Genomic DNA, 15,936 nt, shown 5'->3' with positions numbered 1-15,936 from the left:
ATGCTAGTGATCCAGTGCAGTGATCAATTTCATTAAGTTAAACGTTTAGTTAAGCAAGATTTAGATTCCAAATCTGACAAAAGAAGTTCATGACTAATTATGATATTTATATGTTTTATGAGCTTACTAGGTATATATAATAGTTTCTACACAAATCTAATGAAAAAAATAAGCGATTAAGTGTTAACGTAAGTAATACAGTATCCCAAATACAAATAAAAAAAGCATCAACAATAGACAACCATCTGTACAACATTCAAACCCATAAGTCCTTAAAAGCAAATGAAAGTATGACAGGGGCTGGTGAGTTTCAATCCTACTTTTATTTATATCGATAAGCTGACTAACACAATAATAATGACACAATAAACAATGAACAAGAACAACATATAATAAATTAACGATGTAAAAATTCAAACAAACAAAAATCACACAAACAAATAAAAGAAACAGTATTTCACCTTATTGAATATTTTTACATAGAAAAGTACTAAAACCTGCTCAATCATATCAATGTACATTAGACATGTAAGATGCAGAACAAATGTATGAATTATTTTTCGCTTTCCAGCAAAAAAGTGACATCTAATTGTTGTGCATGAACGACTTCATCTGTTCACCTACATTTTCAAATGAAAGTGAAGGTGCACGAGTACGAGTCTTTTTTGGGGACTCATAATAGTATCCATATTGTATTACCTGTTTAAAAAAGCCGGTTTTTTCAAACATTGTATCGATATCCTCCCAACGTTTCAAAGAGATATTATACCTTGTCTCTATGGAAATATTTTCAAATCGATCATTCTGAACTAATTTCCGGTAGTACTTTCTGGATGCAACGTTTATACATGCATCCAAATATTGTGGTAGATTGTACAGTTCTGCTTCTATGATATTTTCGATTATCTGCTGAGAAGATAAATGATCAGATTCTGTTTCACATTTTTCCTTCAAAAATAAATCTGCTTTATCAAGTGTTCTTTTAGTCTGATATTCATGCGCAAGAGGAAGTACCTTATGAACAGTCACATCTGCAAAATAAAAATAAAATAAAATTGTACACTTTTTTTAAACAAAAGCAAAAAGCACTGCAGCAGACTTTCTGACAAAGGAGATAATTTCAGCTTCCCAATTGTAAATTTTCCATTTCTATGTAGCAACATTCCAGCAGCGCCTGCATACGGAGTATATATCTCCCAATTGAAACGATATTTCCGGGCTTGTATTTCTTATCATGACTTTCTTGATAGAGGATTGCTACTTACAAGGAAGCTATTAAACAAAGAGTTCCAAATGGTGATGTCAAAATCATCCCTTCGTAAATTTTACGGACGCCATCACGAGTTGGTTGACCATTATGGAATAACCGTTTCATTATATCGGATATGTTCGTTATGTTGTAAAATTGAGAATGGAAATGGGGAATGTGTCAAAGAGACAACAACCCGACCATATAAAAAACAACAGCATAGGTCACCAACAGGTCTTCAATGTAGCGTAACTACAATCCCCTTACCTTTTTCACGAATGTGACCTACCGAATTAGACTACTTACCGGATAAACATAATTTGCAATTCTATTAATATGACGTGCTTCTTTCGCTTTGTAAACAACAGTGTGAAAATTCTCAATATATCTATACTTAGCGCAGACTCAGAAATATACATAATAATGGTGTTACAATATACCTCCCACGTAAATCCACATGTATTTGAACCTATTTGCAAACGCTTTGTCGATTTTATTGTATTATAAATTGTTATAAAACAAAAGACACAAGAACTTTTGTTTTTATTCGGATGCATAATAAATAGACAATAACTGTTTAGTGTCTTTAAATATCAGCTGTATTTGTACGAGGATAGGAAACAATGTGTATGCGAGCTTTAAGCGAGCTACTACACCTGTTTCGAGCCGAGTACAAATACAGCTGATATTTAAAGACACTAAACGGTTATTGTCTTTATCCTGCAATTCATTCTGTATTTCGTTTGTGTTTTGAAAGAAACAAAAACTAACATATTTAGCATTTATTTTCGATTTGTAATCGGGATTATCCCTTAATTGAGGCCCGCGTAGTAATATCAAAATCACACATTACGCTGAAGACGGGTTCGCAAAAAAGAATCTCGAATGGTCAACAATAATACATCGCTCAAGGTGAATAATTATCTTTTATAACATAACAAGTTAACCACTAATTTCAACATTATACTGCAATCAGCTAGTTTACTGTACAGATAAAGCTATACGTATAAACGTTAGCTTTATACGTCAATGACCCCAACTGACATATAAGCCCCGCCTCCTAATTGTATTTCATCAACAACATCACGTCACGACCATGACAACGTAAAGTAACAATGGTCAAACTTTTTTCAATTTAAACTTTTATGTCTTCAAATTGGTTATTTATATATCATGTTTATCAAATGTTATTAATTAAGTTCATTTTCCCTTTCTAATTCCGACGCTTAATAAGCCAATGTCTTACCACCTGGACTATGCTCATAGGGAAATACCCCAAAATGGTACCTCAAGAGGGAAATTCCAAACACTTTTTTAACAATTTTTGTTACATGTTTTTTTCATTTTTCATTTTTTTTTTCGATTTCAGTATAAAAACAATATACGTATAGTGTCTTGAAATATGAAATTTATTTGTATTCGGCACGAAACGGGAAAATGCTCGGTAGAACCTCGCATTTTCCCGTTTCTAAGCCTCATACAAATAAATTTCATATTTCAAGACACTATACGTATATTGTCTAAGTAAAAACAAATAACAAAACATTGTCAAATTTGTAACAGAAGTGTACGAGTTGTCCTACGCTTAAGACTTGACATTCACTAAACCTGCATGCTGAAATTGACATGGTTGATTTTGTAACACAATCATACACATTCAAGATTTGAAAACGACAATTGTCATCGTCATTGGAATGCAATTAGAATACACAGTCATTCTGAGGTCACACAGGTTCAAACAATACTCAGTCCGCCAGCGGGCGGAGCTTTAAAGCGATATCTATATAGTATACAGATACTGCATAGCGATATCTGTAGGGCTGTATCTGTATAGTAGGACACCCAATTGCAGGATAAAAAGAATTAATATACTGCAACTAGTTGTGTTTATTTCCTAAATATAGTAACACAGCTATATTTTGTGCAATGTCAATTTCATCATGAAAAACTTTCGCCACAATCAGGGGGTTCATTGAGGGATGAAAATAAGCTTGATATTTATATTACGATTTTATGTCACAAAAGTATAAACTATTTTGTAACCATCGAATTCGTATAATATTGTATCAAAATGGAATTCTGAGGTAGGTTTTCTTTTGTTTTATTTTCTATTCTATTGCATTATTCGCATATTAAAGGAGACGTGACACAATTTTTTTTTTTTTTTTTTTTTTTAATTAATCAATTCAAATTGGTAAAAAAGTATATTATAATTAATTTTTCTTGTCAAAACCTCATTAAAATAACTTTTTATGGTCAAAGAATCCAGCGCTTGTCGTCATCTTTGATTTTTAATGAGATACCGGTCACGTGATCGTGGTGACGTCACTGGATACAAGCTGAGAAAATGTCTCAATATGGACGAAGTACATCGCATTTCGCGTAATTAAACAATGGACGGTGTTGACAGCAGTTTACAAGACAATTCTCAAAGTTTAGATATTCGACCGTATCAGTTTGAGCCGTTACTTGTGGAAAATAATCAAGAAGAAGATATAAATTCGTCATCCGAAGAGTCCGACATTGACGATCTTTCAAGCAATGTCGATCGCCTTTCAGCGAGTCAACATGGCAGCTCCTTCGTTACGAAATGTCAATTTTGGATTTGACGGTAGCTTTCGAGAAAACACGTAAATTAAAAATTGCAAATATTGGGTTTGAGAATTAAACACATTTTTTCTAGAGGTCATTAACGAAATAATCAATGCAAGCTAAAGATTTATGAGAATATTTGAGCTTTTTCTAACAAGGAGTAAAAAATAACAGCTACACACACGGCATACTCACCCTGGCTTCAGTATTTGAATGAACTTATTTGTCCTATTAGAATCGAAATAATTCACAAACAAACATGGGTTACGGTTTTGATCCTGCATTTTTTCATAATTCACTGAACTTGTGAACTTGAACAGAGGATTGAAAAATTAGTAAAGTCTTAATGTGAAAATGTTTTGGTAAGGTTATTTACAATTAAGTTGTATATAGTCGACTCATGTAAGCTTAAAAATGAGTACACAATCATGTTCAATATAATTTATTGTTTGTTTTTCGTCGAATGCCAAATATATGTCATGACTAGAAACAAACTCTATACTGCCTCTGGAAAAATGACATTTTTTATAGTGACAGCAATTCGCCAAATCATGTACCTTCATGACACACACCTTAATTTCAAATTTGGTGAATAGTTGTCTCATTCGCAATCAAACCACAACTTCTTATTTTTGTATGGCACTTTCTCTACACGAGGGATCCGATTTAACATCCCTTTGGCTTTGAATATAATACATCATGTCCGGTTTAGAAACAGTCTATAATTGAAAAGGGGAAGCAACTCGTGTCAAAAATGTGTAATAACATAATCAAATCTGTAATTGGCAGCAACCAAACTTCTGACTACCTGTAAAATCATCATCAGTGCCAGCCAGTGTGCATCGCAGAAAGTAAACGAAATCCTCGACTCGTTTTCCAGGAAGTGTGATTTCTTCGGCATCTTTTTCTTGAAACTCACTCTGAAGCATTCTTTCAAATACAGGTGATTCTCTTGTAAGCTGTTCTCTGATAACATGTAACTTTGTTTTCTTTATTCTTATTGTAAGGTTTTGTTTAGCAAAAATCGATTCTTTATTTTGAAAATCGTTAGTTTCGGTTTCTTCTTCCGTTGAAAAGTCTTGATCATCTTCAGTGTCACTTGATGATGAGATACATAGAACATCTTGTGTTTGTTGCTCAGTTAATTGTTCTTCTTGTAATTCACTCATTATTTATAATTCTTATTTATCTGGTATTGGTTTTTATGGCAAATTTGAATCTCAAGTGAAGTAAACTCGAAACTTGTTCCCAAAAGATATACCTGAAAGAAAAGTAAATGGATTGTCGAAATTAGATATAAACAATGATTTGAATTCTTATATAAAATTATTAACAGTCAATTAATATTGGTAAGTGTTGAAAAAAGATGACGGAACTAACGCTGACTAGTTATATTCACATACATGTAACTTTCAAGTTTAACTTCAGAATTGTAATAATGTAACTTAAAATAGAATTCCGAATAAAATATTATTGCATTGAGTCATTCAAAGGGTGGTCAGTCTAACTCCAAATTCTGGTACCCTTTGTTTACCACTAGATGACCCCATGAATTATCACAATCCAGTGGCGGATCCAGAAATTTTCATAAGTGGGGGCCCGCTCCAGTCACGCTTCAGTGATTCACTATATAAGCAACCAATTTTTTTCCCAAAAGGGGGGCCCGGTCCCCTCCCCCTAAATCCGCCTCTGCAATTCTAAATCTGGACAACCTATAGGACACCGTTTAATCTAAAATTACTTTCAGTTCAGTTGCAAAAGCAAGTGTACAGGTCTAACATTGTTGGGTTGATGTTTGGTGACATCCCATTAGTCCGACAACCATTATTCCGACAGCCCATTACTCAGACAACCCACTATTTCGACAGCCCATTACTCCGACAGCCCACTATTCCGACAACCCATTATTCCGACAATGCACTTTTCTTATGTGTATGGGTAATTTTCTCAAAAAAAGACCAATTCCGTCTCTGTAATACTTGTGGTTGTCCGTTTTGATCCCAATTATTCTTTCCATGCGGGATATACGTCTTAGTACATTGGAGTTTCACATATTTTTATAATGGAGCATATCATAGCTAGTCAAGTAATGGAACATCTTGAAAAAACCAATATTTTATATGATTTACAACATGGCTTCCGATCAAAACGCTCTTGTGAGACACAACTATTATCTTTCATTCAGGACCTTGCAAGAGACAACAATATTAACATACAAACTGATGTCGTTGTGATGGACTTTGCCAAAGCTTTTGACAAAGTCCCCCACAAAAGATTGCTTTACAAATTAAAATACTACGGCATAGACAATAGTACCTTGGAATGGATTGGTGACTTTTTACACAACCGTACACAAACAGTCATGCTAGATGGAGAACAATCAGAAAAAATTGGGGTAACATCTGGGGTGCCACAAGGCACTGTCCTTGGCCCAATTTTATTCCTTATTTACATAAATGATTTCCCAGAATATTTACAACACAGCACCTTAAGATTATTTGCCGATGACAGCATCATCTATAGAAACATCAAAACCACAGATGATGCTGCCAAACTACAACAGGATTTAAATTCAGCGGCACAATGGGAAAAAGACTGCATGGTTAATGTCATTCCATCCAGACAAATGCTCCATACTAAGAATTACACAAAAAAAGAAACCAGTCAACCACGGCTACATCCTGCATGATCACATCCTCCAAACTGAAACAGCTACAAAATATTTAGGCATAACCATCCAATCTGATCTAAAATGGAATAAACACATCAATAATGTAACAGCTAATGCAAACAGACAACTGAATTTTCTCAAACGTAACCTTAAAGTTTCATCACAAAAAATCAAAGAAAGGGCATACATGTCATTAGTTATACCTAAGCTTGAGTACAGTTCTTGCGTCTGGGACCCTCACACCAAAAGTCAAATCAACCAAATTGAGATGGTCCAACGCAGAGCTGCTCGCTACACATGTAATAAATGTCACAATACCAGCTCTGTCTCAAACATGCTTGGTCACCTACAGTGGCCTACATTAGAACTGAGACGTATACAAACAAGACTAGTGGTATTCTATAAGATCATACACCAACACATAGCAATTTACCCTAAAGATCTTCTTGTTAAATCAGACAGCAGAACAAGATATAAACATACAAACCACTTTAAACAAATTCAAACAAATAAAGATTTATACAAGTTTTCATTTTATCCACATACAATAGTACAATGGCACCTACTTCCTACATCAGCAATTCTTTGTACCACAGTCGACGGCTTCAAAGGGCAGATTTCTACTATATCTGCTCTTTCACAAATATTCTAAAAAATGCATAACATGTACATAGTTTTAACAAGAAATATACATAGGATAACAACCCACAAAAAAAAATTAAATCACTGTTATATTTTTACTTTATTTATTTTTTCTAAGCACCGATTTACCTTCTTTCACTAGATCGTCGGTTCCCCATTTCGCGTATCAGGGAAGTGAGGTTTCATCACTATTAACTACATAAAGAAATATATCGAAGTTGGATAACTATGGAACGCCGTAGCTGCCTTATGTGTACTTGTTTTTAGATACGCTTATACTTTTCAATATATGCACATAGTTTTTCTATATATGCACATACTTTTTCTATATATGCACATACTTTTTCTCTATATGCACATAGTTTACTTTATATGCACATAGTTTACTTTATACGCACATAATTTTTCTATATATGCCATAGTTTTTCTATATATGCACATAGTTTTACTATATATGCACATACTTTTTCTCTATATGCACATCTGTTACTTATTCGTTTTTAATGCGCGGAGTATACGGTTGCACTTTGAATTAAATCGTTTTTCAATTGTGTTCATGTCTCTGGTGGTAACAATGTGTTCTTACAGATGAAATGACCCTATAAGTGCGATTGCAACCGTTCCAGTGCTCGGTTAATACCCTGTTACTTATTCACTTATAATACGTTTGTTGTACGTTGCACCTTTTAAAAAAAAATTCAATTGTGCCCATTTCTCTTGGTGTAACAATGTGTTTTTAAAGATGAAATGACCCTATTAGCGCGCATGTACCCGTTCCAGCGCTTGGCTAATACCCTGTTACCTATTCGTTAATTATTCTCGTATAATACATTTTTTAATACGTTGCACCTGTTAGGAAAGGATTTTCGATTGTGTTCATGTTTCTGATGGTATAAACAATGTGTTCTTAAAGAGGAAATAATCCTATTAGCGCGTATGTACCCGTTTCCAGCGCTCGGCTAATACCCTGTTACCTATCTGATACTTATTCGCTTATAATACGTTTGTTGTACGTTGCACCTTTTAGAAAAGGATTTTCAATTATGTCCATGTCTCAGGTGGTAACAATGTGTTCTTAGAGATGAAATAACCCTATTACTGCGTATGTACCCGTTCCAGCGCTCGGTTAATACCCTGTTACCTATTCGTTACTTATTCACTTATAATACGTTTGCAATACTTTTTATGTGTAGTGTAGTATGTTCAGACTTATTTTTGTTTGTACGTTTTGGATGATTTTGTTTAAATATTCCATGTGTAATGGCAGTGTAAACATTCAGAGTTTGAATTTATTAGAATAGTAAATTTGACATTTAAGAGAAAGCTGTACTTGTCACAAAGCTGCAACCAAAAAATAGGGACATTGCTTTAATCTACAATTTTCTATGACAATGATAAATGTTCATTAAGAAGAGCAAATTTTTATCTTTTATTCATCATATTTGATTTTCAACCATATTTGTCAGGGTTCTCCAAGGAAAATATGTGCAAAAGCAGAAACAAGGTGCATTATGTGAATAGGTAAAGAAAAGGTAATGAAAAGGTAACAGGGTATTAACCGAGTGCTGGAACAGGTGCATGTGCGCTAATAGGGTCATTTCATCTCTAAGAACACATTGTTACCACAAGAGACACGGACACAATTCAAAAACCTATTTTAAAAGGTGCAACGTACAACAAACGTATTATAAGTGAATAAGTAACAGGTATTAACCGAGGTCTGGAACGGGTGCGTGCGCAATAATAGGGTCATTTCATCTTTAAGAACACATTGTTACCAACAGAGACATTAACACAATTGAAAATCCTTTTCTAAAATGTGCAACGTACAACAAACGTATTAAAAGTGAATAGGTAACAGGGTATTAACCGAGCGCTGGAACGGGTACATGCGTGCTAATAGGGTAATTTCATTTTTTAAAACACATTGTTACCATCAAAGACACGGACACAATTGAAAATCCTTTTCTAAAAGATGCAACGTACAACAAACGCATTATCAGTGAATAGGTAACGAATAGGTAACAGGTTAATTACCGAGCGCTGGAACGGGTACATGCGCGCTAATAGAGTCATTTCATTTCTAAGAACACATTGTTACACCAAGAAACATGGGCACAATTGATTTTTTTTTTTAAAAGGTGCAACGTACAACAAACGTATTATAAGTGAATAAGTAACAGGGTATTAACCGAGCACTGGAACGATTGCAGTCGCGCTTATAGGGTCATTTCATCTGTAAGAACACATTGTTTCCACCAGAGACATGAACACAATTGAAAAACGATTTAATTCAAAGTGCAACCGTATACTCCGCGCATTAAAAACGAATAAGTAACAGATGCGCATTTAGAGAAAAACTATGTGCATATAAAGTAAACTATGTGCATATAGAGAACAAGTATGTGCGTATAGAGAAAAAGTATGTGCATATATAGTAAAACTATGTGCATATATAGAAAAACTATGTGCATATATAGAAAAACTATGTGCATATATAGAAAAACTATGTGCATATAAAGTAAACTATGTGCATATAAAGTAAACTATGTGCATATAGAGAGAAAGTATGTGCATAGATAGAAAAACTATGTGCATATATTGAAAAGTATAAGCGTATCTAAAAACAAGTACACATAAGGCAGCTACGGCGTTCCATAGATAACACTACACGCCCTCTTTGATCGCAACACTTTCTACCCCTTGTATCACTCATTTGAGTTTTATTTAGATTAATTTGTCGCAGAAATAAGGGACTAATGTAGCGTTAGTCAAATTTAGAAAAACAGAGAGACAAATACATACCCAGATCCTTAAAAATAAGATGACAACTAGGACGATATTTTATGTGCTCAGAAAAGATAAGCAAATCTAATTATGAATACGGTATCATGTTCGGGAATGTGAATCCACTAAAATCGGAGACAGTACACAGCACTTGTAATAGCGATCGATCAGACATAGTCTGAGAGATGACACTCAATTCATTTGTAGTGATACCAATTTTATATCCCGAGCTTATTTCAAAATCTAGAAAAATATGCCTCTTTTATAATGGTTGAAGGAAGTGCAGGACTGATGATTTACAACAAGGCACTGGCTACGGTTACATGGAAATGTAACAATAATAAAAAATATTATTGTTACATTGGAGACTAATTGCCGGAATGCAAAGTTGGGTAAGGAACTGATTAATTCTCGGATTAATTACGAATGTAACAATAATTATTGAGGCTACAGTAACATTGCGTTATTGTTACATGGAAAACAGCAATGTACGTTAGATTTATTAAACTTAAATCTTCTATAGTTTTGTTGTTAATTCCTTCATTTGTACTAAATAATACTTGTTATAATGATAAATAATAAATATCATTATTCAGCAAATGGTGTTAAAATAGTTTTACGTATTAATGGTTTTGATTTTCTTACCACAGATAAGTAGTGCCAAAGGCGAAAAATATAGTTCATGATGGTTTGTTGTCGAGAACTCCGGCTGAGAAAAGTGTGCCCTTCTAAGTATCTAAGTGCACAGCTACTTTTATAACTGTCATTATACTTTGAACAATGGACGAAGAGATTCCTATTTCCAATTTTGTATTGGGTGAAAACATTAAAACTTGGGATGCGTTTGAAACGAAACTGAAACAATATGAAGACACAAACCTACAACTTCATATATACATCAAAAGCAAAGTTTCCTAACTGTGAACTTTAACAATACTATGAACTTCTGTATGTACATGTTACGATGATGTTTCCATTCCGGGCTCAATCTCGTCCATGGGGGACGTAATTTCATTTCAAAATCAGATGGAGCTCACCCAAACCAAAGTATTGGTTTTTTCCCCTTTTTTAACCAATATACCTATATACGAATATTGCTTTGAGTTGTTTCATCAAAAATTTGTCTGACTTGAACATGCTCCAAAAACCACTTCAATGACTGGATATGTAGAAACTGTCATTGTAAATAAAAAAATCAAGAAATTGTATGTTTTTATTGTATATAATATTGTATATAAAATAAGCGTCTAACTTTTATTATCATTAGTACATATTACTAGCCCCATCATACATTGCTGTTTTTTAATTTCATGTAACAATAACGCCATGTAACCGTAGCCTCAATAAATATTGTTACATTCGTAATTAATCGGTTCCTTAACCAACAATGCATTTCTGCAATTAGTCTCTTAATATTTTTATTATTGTTACATTTCCATGTAACCGTAGCCAGTGCCTTACAACAAAACGAAAAACAAATATGACGGACATGAACATTTCGGCAACTTCTTTTTTTTTCAAAAATATTCTTGAGGAAAAGTGATATTTGGTCGGTGACTGTTTATGACATAGAAATATACAGTCAACGTATTTTTACTGTTCAAAAAGAACGAGTGTAGTATAAAAGCCAATAACAACTAGTAAGAAATCTAAGACAATGTATGACATTCTTGTCCTGCTTGTGTTTTTCTCATATTATCTAATTGTAAACACTTACTACGTTATGTGTTTTGTGGCAAACTTTACACTGGCTTATTTTTCATTTAAAGATAGTTTTCAAGGGGAAAATCATTGATTTTAAGAAAGGAAGTTCGTGTGTTAATTAAGTATCGATGCTCACCCATTATATTAAGAATTGAAAATGCCAGATATTAAACAGATCGTATTGTACAGCTGATAAGGTTGAGGATGAGCGTCATTTTTCAATCGAATGCTCACATTATGAAAATTTGAGGGAGGAACTCTTTTAGCATAATCAGTCTAGCACATGTTAGAACTTTGAAAAGTTAGATAAATATGATAAATCTTCGATGTAAACACAAGCAAATTTTACTATTATAGTGGAAACAAACAGTGATGATTATATTGTTAGTTCTTTTGAATTATGTAGTACATGGATATTTCCGTTGCATCTTTTTCATGAACAACATTACAAGGATTTCTGAAAGGTTCATTAAAGTCGGCTTTATCGTGTGATACGTTTTCAGAATCATTACTCAACAAATTCCTGTTTACCGAACACTTTTCACATGACAGCCAAGATGAAAATTTTGGTTACATTTTTCGCAGGATTTACAATACAATGATTTTTCAAGGATTATATAAGTCAGCTATACGGTGTAAGGCTTTTTCAGATTCACAACTCAACAACGAAGTATTTGTGCTGGAGCATCATCAGTAGCACGCACCATCACTGGTTGTTCTTTATTTATATGCTGTTTATATACCCTTTAATTTGGAAAGTGAAATAATATTTTCTGTTCAATATACAGATTTCGAATTGAGTGTATAGAAAGTATTCGAACTACCTCAGCCTTATGTTATATATATACGGAGTTATTTCTTAAAATATATTATAACCATGTTTAGACGAGTTGTATATAAGCCGATATTATATATATAAGCCGATATCAAATGTATATTAAACGGATGAAAGTTTGGTACTGCTAATTTAATAAAATAAAGTTCCTTTGTTTTCAAATTGATAAAAAATTCTAACTGACGTCGCCGTCGTTATAAATTATTATTACAATGAGAGAATGAGCTTCTCGTGCTAATAGGACGGTGCAAAGGCATTATCCTGGTATTTCCCTATCACTGGGACTGAAAGGGTAAAAGTGGGATCGTGCCTTTTTTTCGGGATGGAAACGGAACGATCCAGTCCTCCTTTAAAACTTGCATGGGGGAATAATGGCTATAGGACACCTGAACATATTTCATTCGCGAATCTACGTCTATATTTACTTTCACTCTTGTACAGTTGTTTGTTAGGCATAATGATCCTTCATAATAACAACATAGTTACCTTATTAAGATGTTATAATACATCCTATTTAATCGATGTCTGTCCTTTTCCAATTGTTAAAGGACTTTCCTTTTTGAATTTTTTTACCTTTTTGTAATGTTTGAATTATCCTAAAATCCTACTTGTCAACTAAAAGACCTTCTGATTTACTTTCACAATTATGTACAAACGTACTATTTTTAGAGTGTATTGATTTTACTTGGTCATACAAACGTTTCCAGAAAATATAGTCAGTTTCAACTGGGAACAGTATATCTAACGTTGATATATATATGTTCCTGGTTTCAATTAGAGCCTTGAGTGAACAGCTGAATTTGACAGTTTTTCGTTAATCAGGTATTTTTGCAAACTCTGCAAGGTATTTAAAATACATTGCAACTTTTTTGTATTTATTAATAGCAATGATATATTAGCTTAAATAAACTGGCTTTTAAAATTATTTATATACAAATCGTGTGTCTAGTTTTTCAAGTTTTTTTACTATACCAAGATTGTTGATGCTATAATGGTGAAATATTATGAACTCTATATCTAGATGGTGAACTTTCCAAATCAATATCACAGGTCACGTATAAAGATCTATAAATAAATGTCCTACTAACATGATTAACACATTGAGTTTTGCGACATTTAAATCATTAAACTGTTTACTTTTATTTGGCAAAATATTGATGTAACTTAACATCGGTTTGTTTACTCCAAGTTTTTTACCGTAAATTAAAACATACCCTAATCAGTCTATGGAAGGTGCGATACGATAAAAACTTTTCTTATATCAATGAGCGATATTGTCTTATATCAACGAGTTGCATTGTGGGAAATCTCAGACAAATGTTTACATTTTTATGAAGGAACGAAGATTTCTCGGTAGAAAGTAATGATTCTTTTCTTAAAACAGGCTGACATTTAACAAGACATAAATCTGCTGTATAATTTCCATGAATAATTTTAAGTTATACCAAGCAAGGTGTATTTAAACGAGAAAATTGAATTGTTGAATAAATGAGACATAAATGCACGATTTATCATTTGTAGATGTACAAATTCAATTAATGTCATGTAGCAAATTATGTGGAATGCAATTGAGATGAATTCAATTGTTGGATAAGCCAAAATCGCCTATAAGTCAAAGATACTGCTATATTTTAAGATATCAATGCGATGTTTGTCTTTTATCATAGCGATATTTTTTTAATCTCAAAAATTTATGAATGCGATACTTTTCTAATATAACTGCTATAGTTTTCTAATATAAAATTAATACGATGGCACGGCACAATGCATGTCAAAAGAACCGCAAACATAATTCACAAACTTAGCTCATGACCGGCTTAATGTTTGAGGATCAATATCACTTAAATTTCGTATCTGTAACAAAATTAACGCTTACACGATCTTATCATTTTAATAATGTTGCTTGACCCTTTTGATATTTGAAAGTGTTAACCACCTTTTCAGTCTATTGTTTTCAATCACATGGTTAAACCGACTAATTCTGTTTGAAGTGATGATGCAATGGTGGAATTTAAATGCGGTTGTAAATAGATTACCAACCTATTAGATTCTAATATAGGTCCAGTGGCCGATCAATGCATTTGAATTGGGACATATGGTTGGACCCCACCCCCTTATCCTAGGTTTGGAACTCCCTTTTGAAAATGGCTGGATCTGCTCTTGAGGTCACACTGCTATAGGCTTTCCACATGGGTAATATCGAAACAGACAAAAACTAGATATGTCAAAGCAACACGAATTACATTGTCCCGTCTTGAAATATTGAAAAATCTGCAATTTCAATAAAAAAAAATGTGGACACAAACATTATAGTAGTCTCACATGTTAAAAATCAGCTCAAAATCTAGAGGCGTGTAGAAAAAGAGTCAGTATAACTGTGATTTTCAACAATTTTCGAAGTTGTTAACCCTTAATTTTTGCCAAAATTAGCGGAGCAAAAGAATTTTAAATTTCATCTGCAAATCATCATAGTTAGTTCACATACAAAAAAAATCAGTCCAATATCTGAGAGCATTAAGAAAAAGTCTGTAAAACTGAGATTTTCAACAATTTATCAAAGTCCATAGCCAGTAATTTCGGCAAAAACTAGCCAAGCAGAATAAAACTTAAACTTGATCTGTAACTCATCATGGTTAACTCACATAACAAAAATCAGCCCAATATATGAAGGCATTTAAAAAAAAAATCCGTATAATGGTTTGTTACGGAATGACGGAATACGAAATTACGGAATTTCAGAATGACGGAATTTCGAAATTACGGAATTATTGAATGACAAAATTTCGAAATTACGGAAATCGATCGTACAAATAACAATCCGTATCGCTTGTTATAAATTCATTTCTTCAATGATACTTAAAAAAAAAATGTTTAGAAAACAAATGAATAAGATGTAAATGTCTGTTGACGTTAGAAATGTGTATAATATTTTTCTATATTTATACATTTAGATCGTTCAGTGCTGTTTACTAGTATTAGGTATTTTTATTGACGTAATCGTTCTTGTACTATCATAACTGTCGTTACCTTTAAAGCTTTAGAAGTGTGTTTGATCATATTGCAGTTTTAAACAAAAGATTCAGCACCCAAATGACATTTTGAAGGACAGGAAAGCAGTTATTTATAAGAGGTTTATCTGATATAAGATTTATAGATATATTAAGAAGATGGTGCATGAGTTCGAATGAGAGAACTTTCCATCAAAGTAATAGTTTGTTTTAAGTAAACCATTATAGATCAAAGTAGGGCCTTTAACATGGAGCCTTGACTCTCAGGGAACACCACGCTATATAGGAACCAAAAATTACTAGTGTTAAACCACTCAAACAGGAAAACCAACAGTCTAATTTGCATAAAAAAGGAGATTCAAAAATGCACAGGTCAAATTTTGTCGAATCAATCTGAACGAGGACAGTATGATTCATCTTTGTCAAAAATTTGTTAAATGTTATATAT

At 33.0% G+C, this 15,936-nt stretch overlaps 1 protein-coding gene across 2 annotated transcripts; it reads right to left on the bottom strand.

Moving 5' to 3' along the window:
• Window positions 1-210: 210 nt before the first annotated feature.
• LOC134715276 (uncharacterized) lies at window positions 211-13,165 on the bottom strand. Of its 2 annotated transcripts, none has more exons than XM_063577367.1 (3): window positions 13,054-13,165; window positions 4,650-5,102; window positions 211-1,031 (listed from the first exon to the last, which is right to left on the bottom strand). In XM_063577367.1, exons 2-3 carry the CDS (start codon window positions 5,008-5,010, stop codon window positions 586-588), a joined length of 807 nt encoding a protein of 268 aa, XP_063433437.1. In that variant the 5' UTR covers window positions 5,011-5,102; window positions 13,054-13,165; the 3' UTR covers window positions 211-585. The 2 variants fall into 2 exon arrangements, with proteins under 2 accessions (XP_063433437.1, XP_063433436.1); XM_063577366.1 differs by having other exon boundaries at window positions 12,967-13,134.
• Between the last annotated feature and the right edge of the window lie 2,771 nt (window positions 13,166-15,936).

The sequence above is a fragment of the Mytilus trossulus genome, chromosome 4 (assembly GCF_036588685.1).
Source record: "Mytilus trossulus isolate FHL-02 chromosome 4, PNRI_Mtr1.1.1.hap1, whole genome shotgun sequence".
In the NCBI taxonomy this organism is placed as follows: domain Eukaryota; kingdom Metazoa; phylum Mollusca; class Bivalvia; order Mytilida; family Mytilidae; genus Mytilus; species Mytilus trossulus.
The sequence above is the reverse complement of the archived record's forward strand: the minus strand, read 5'-3'. Positions and strand labels throughout refer to the sequence as shown.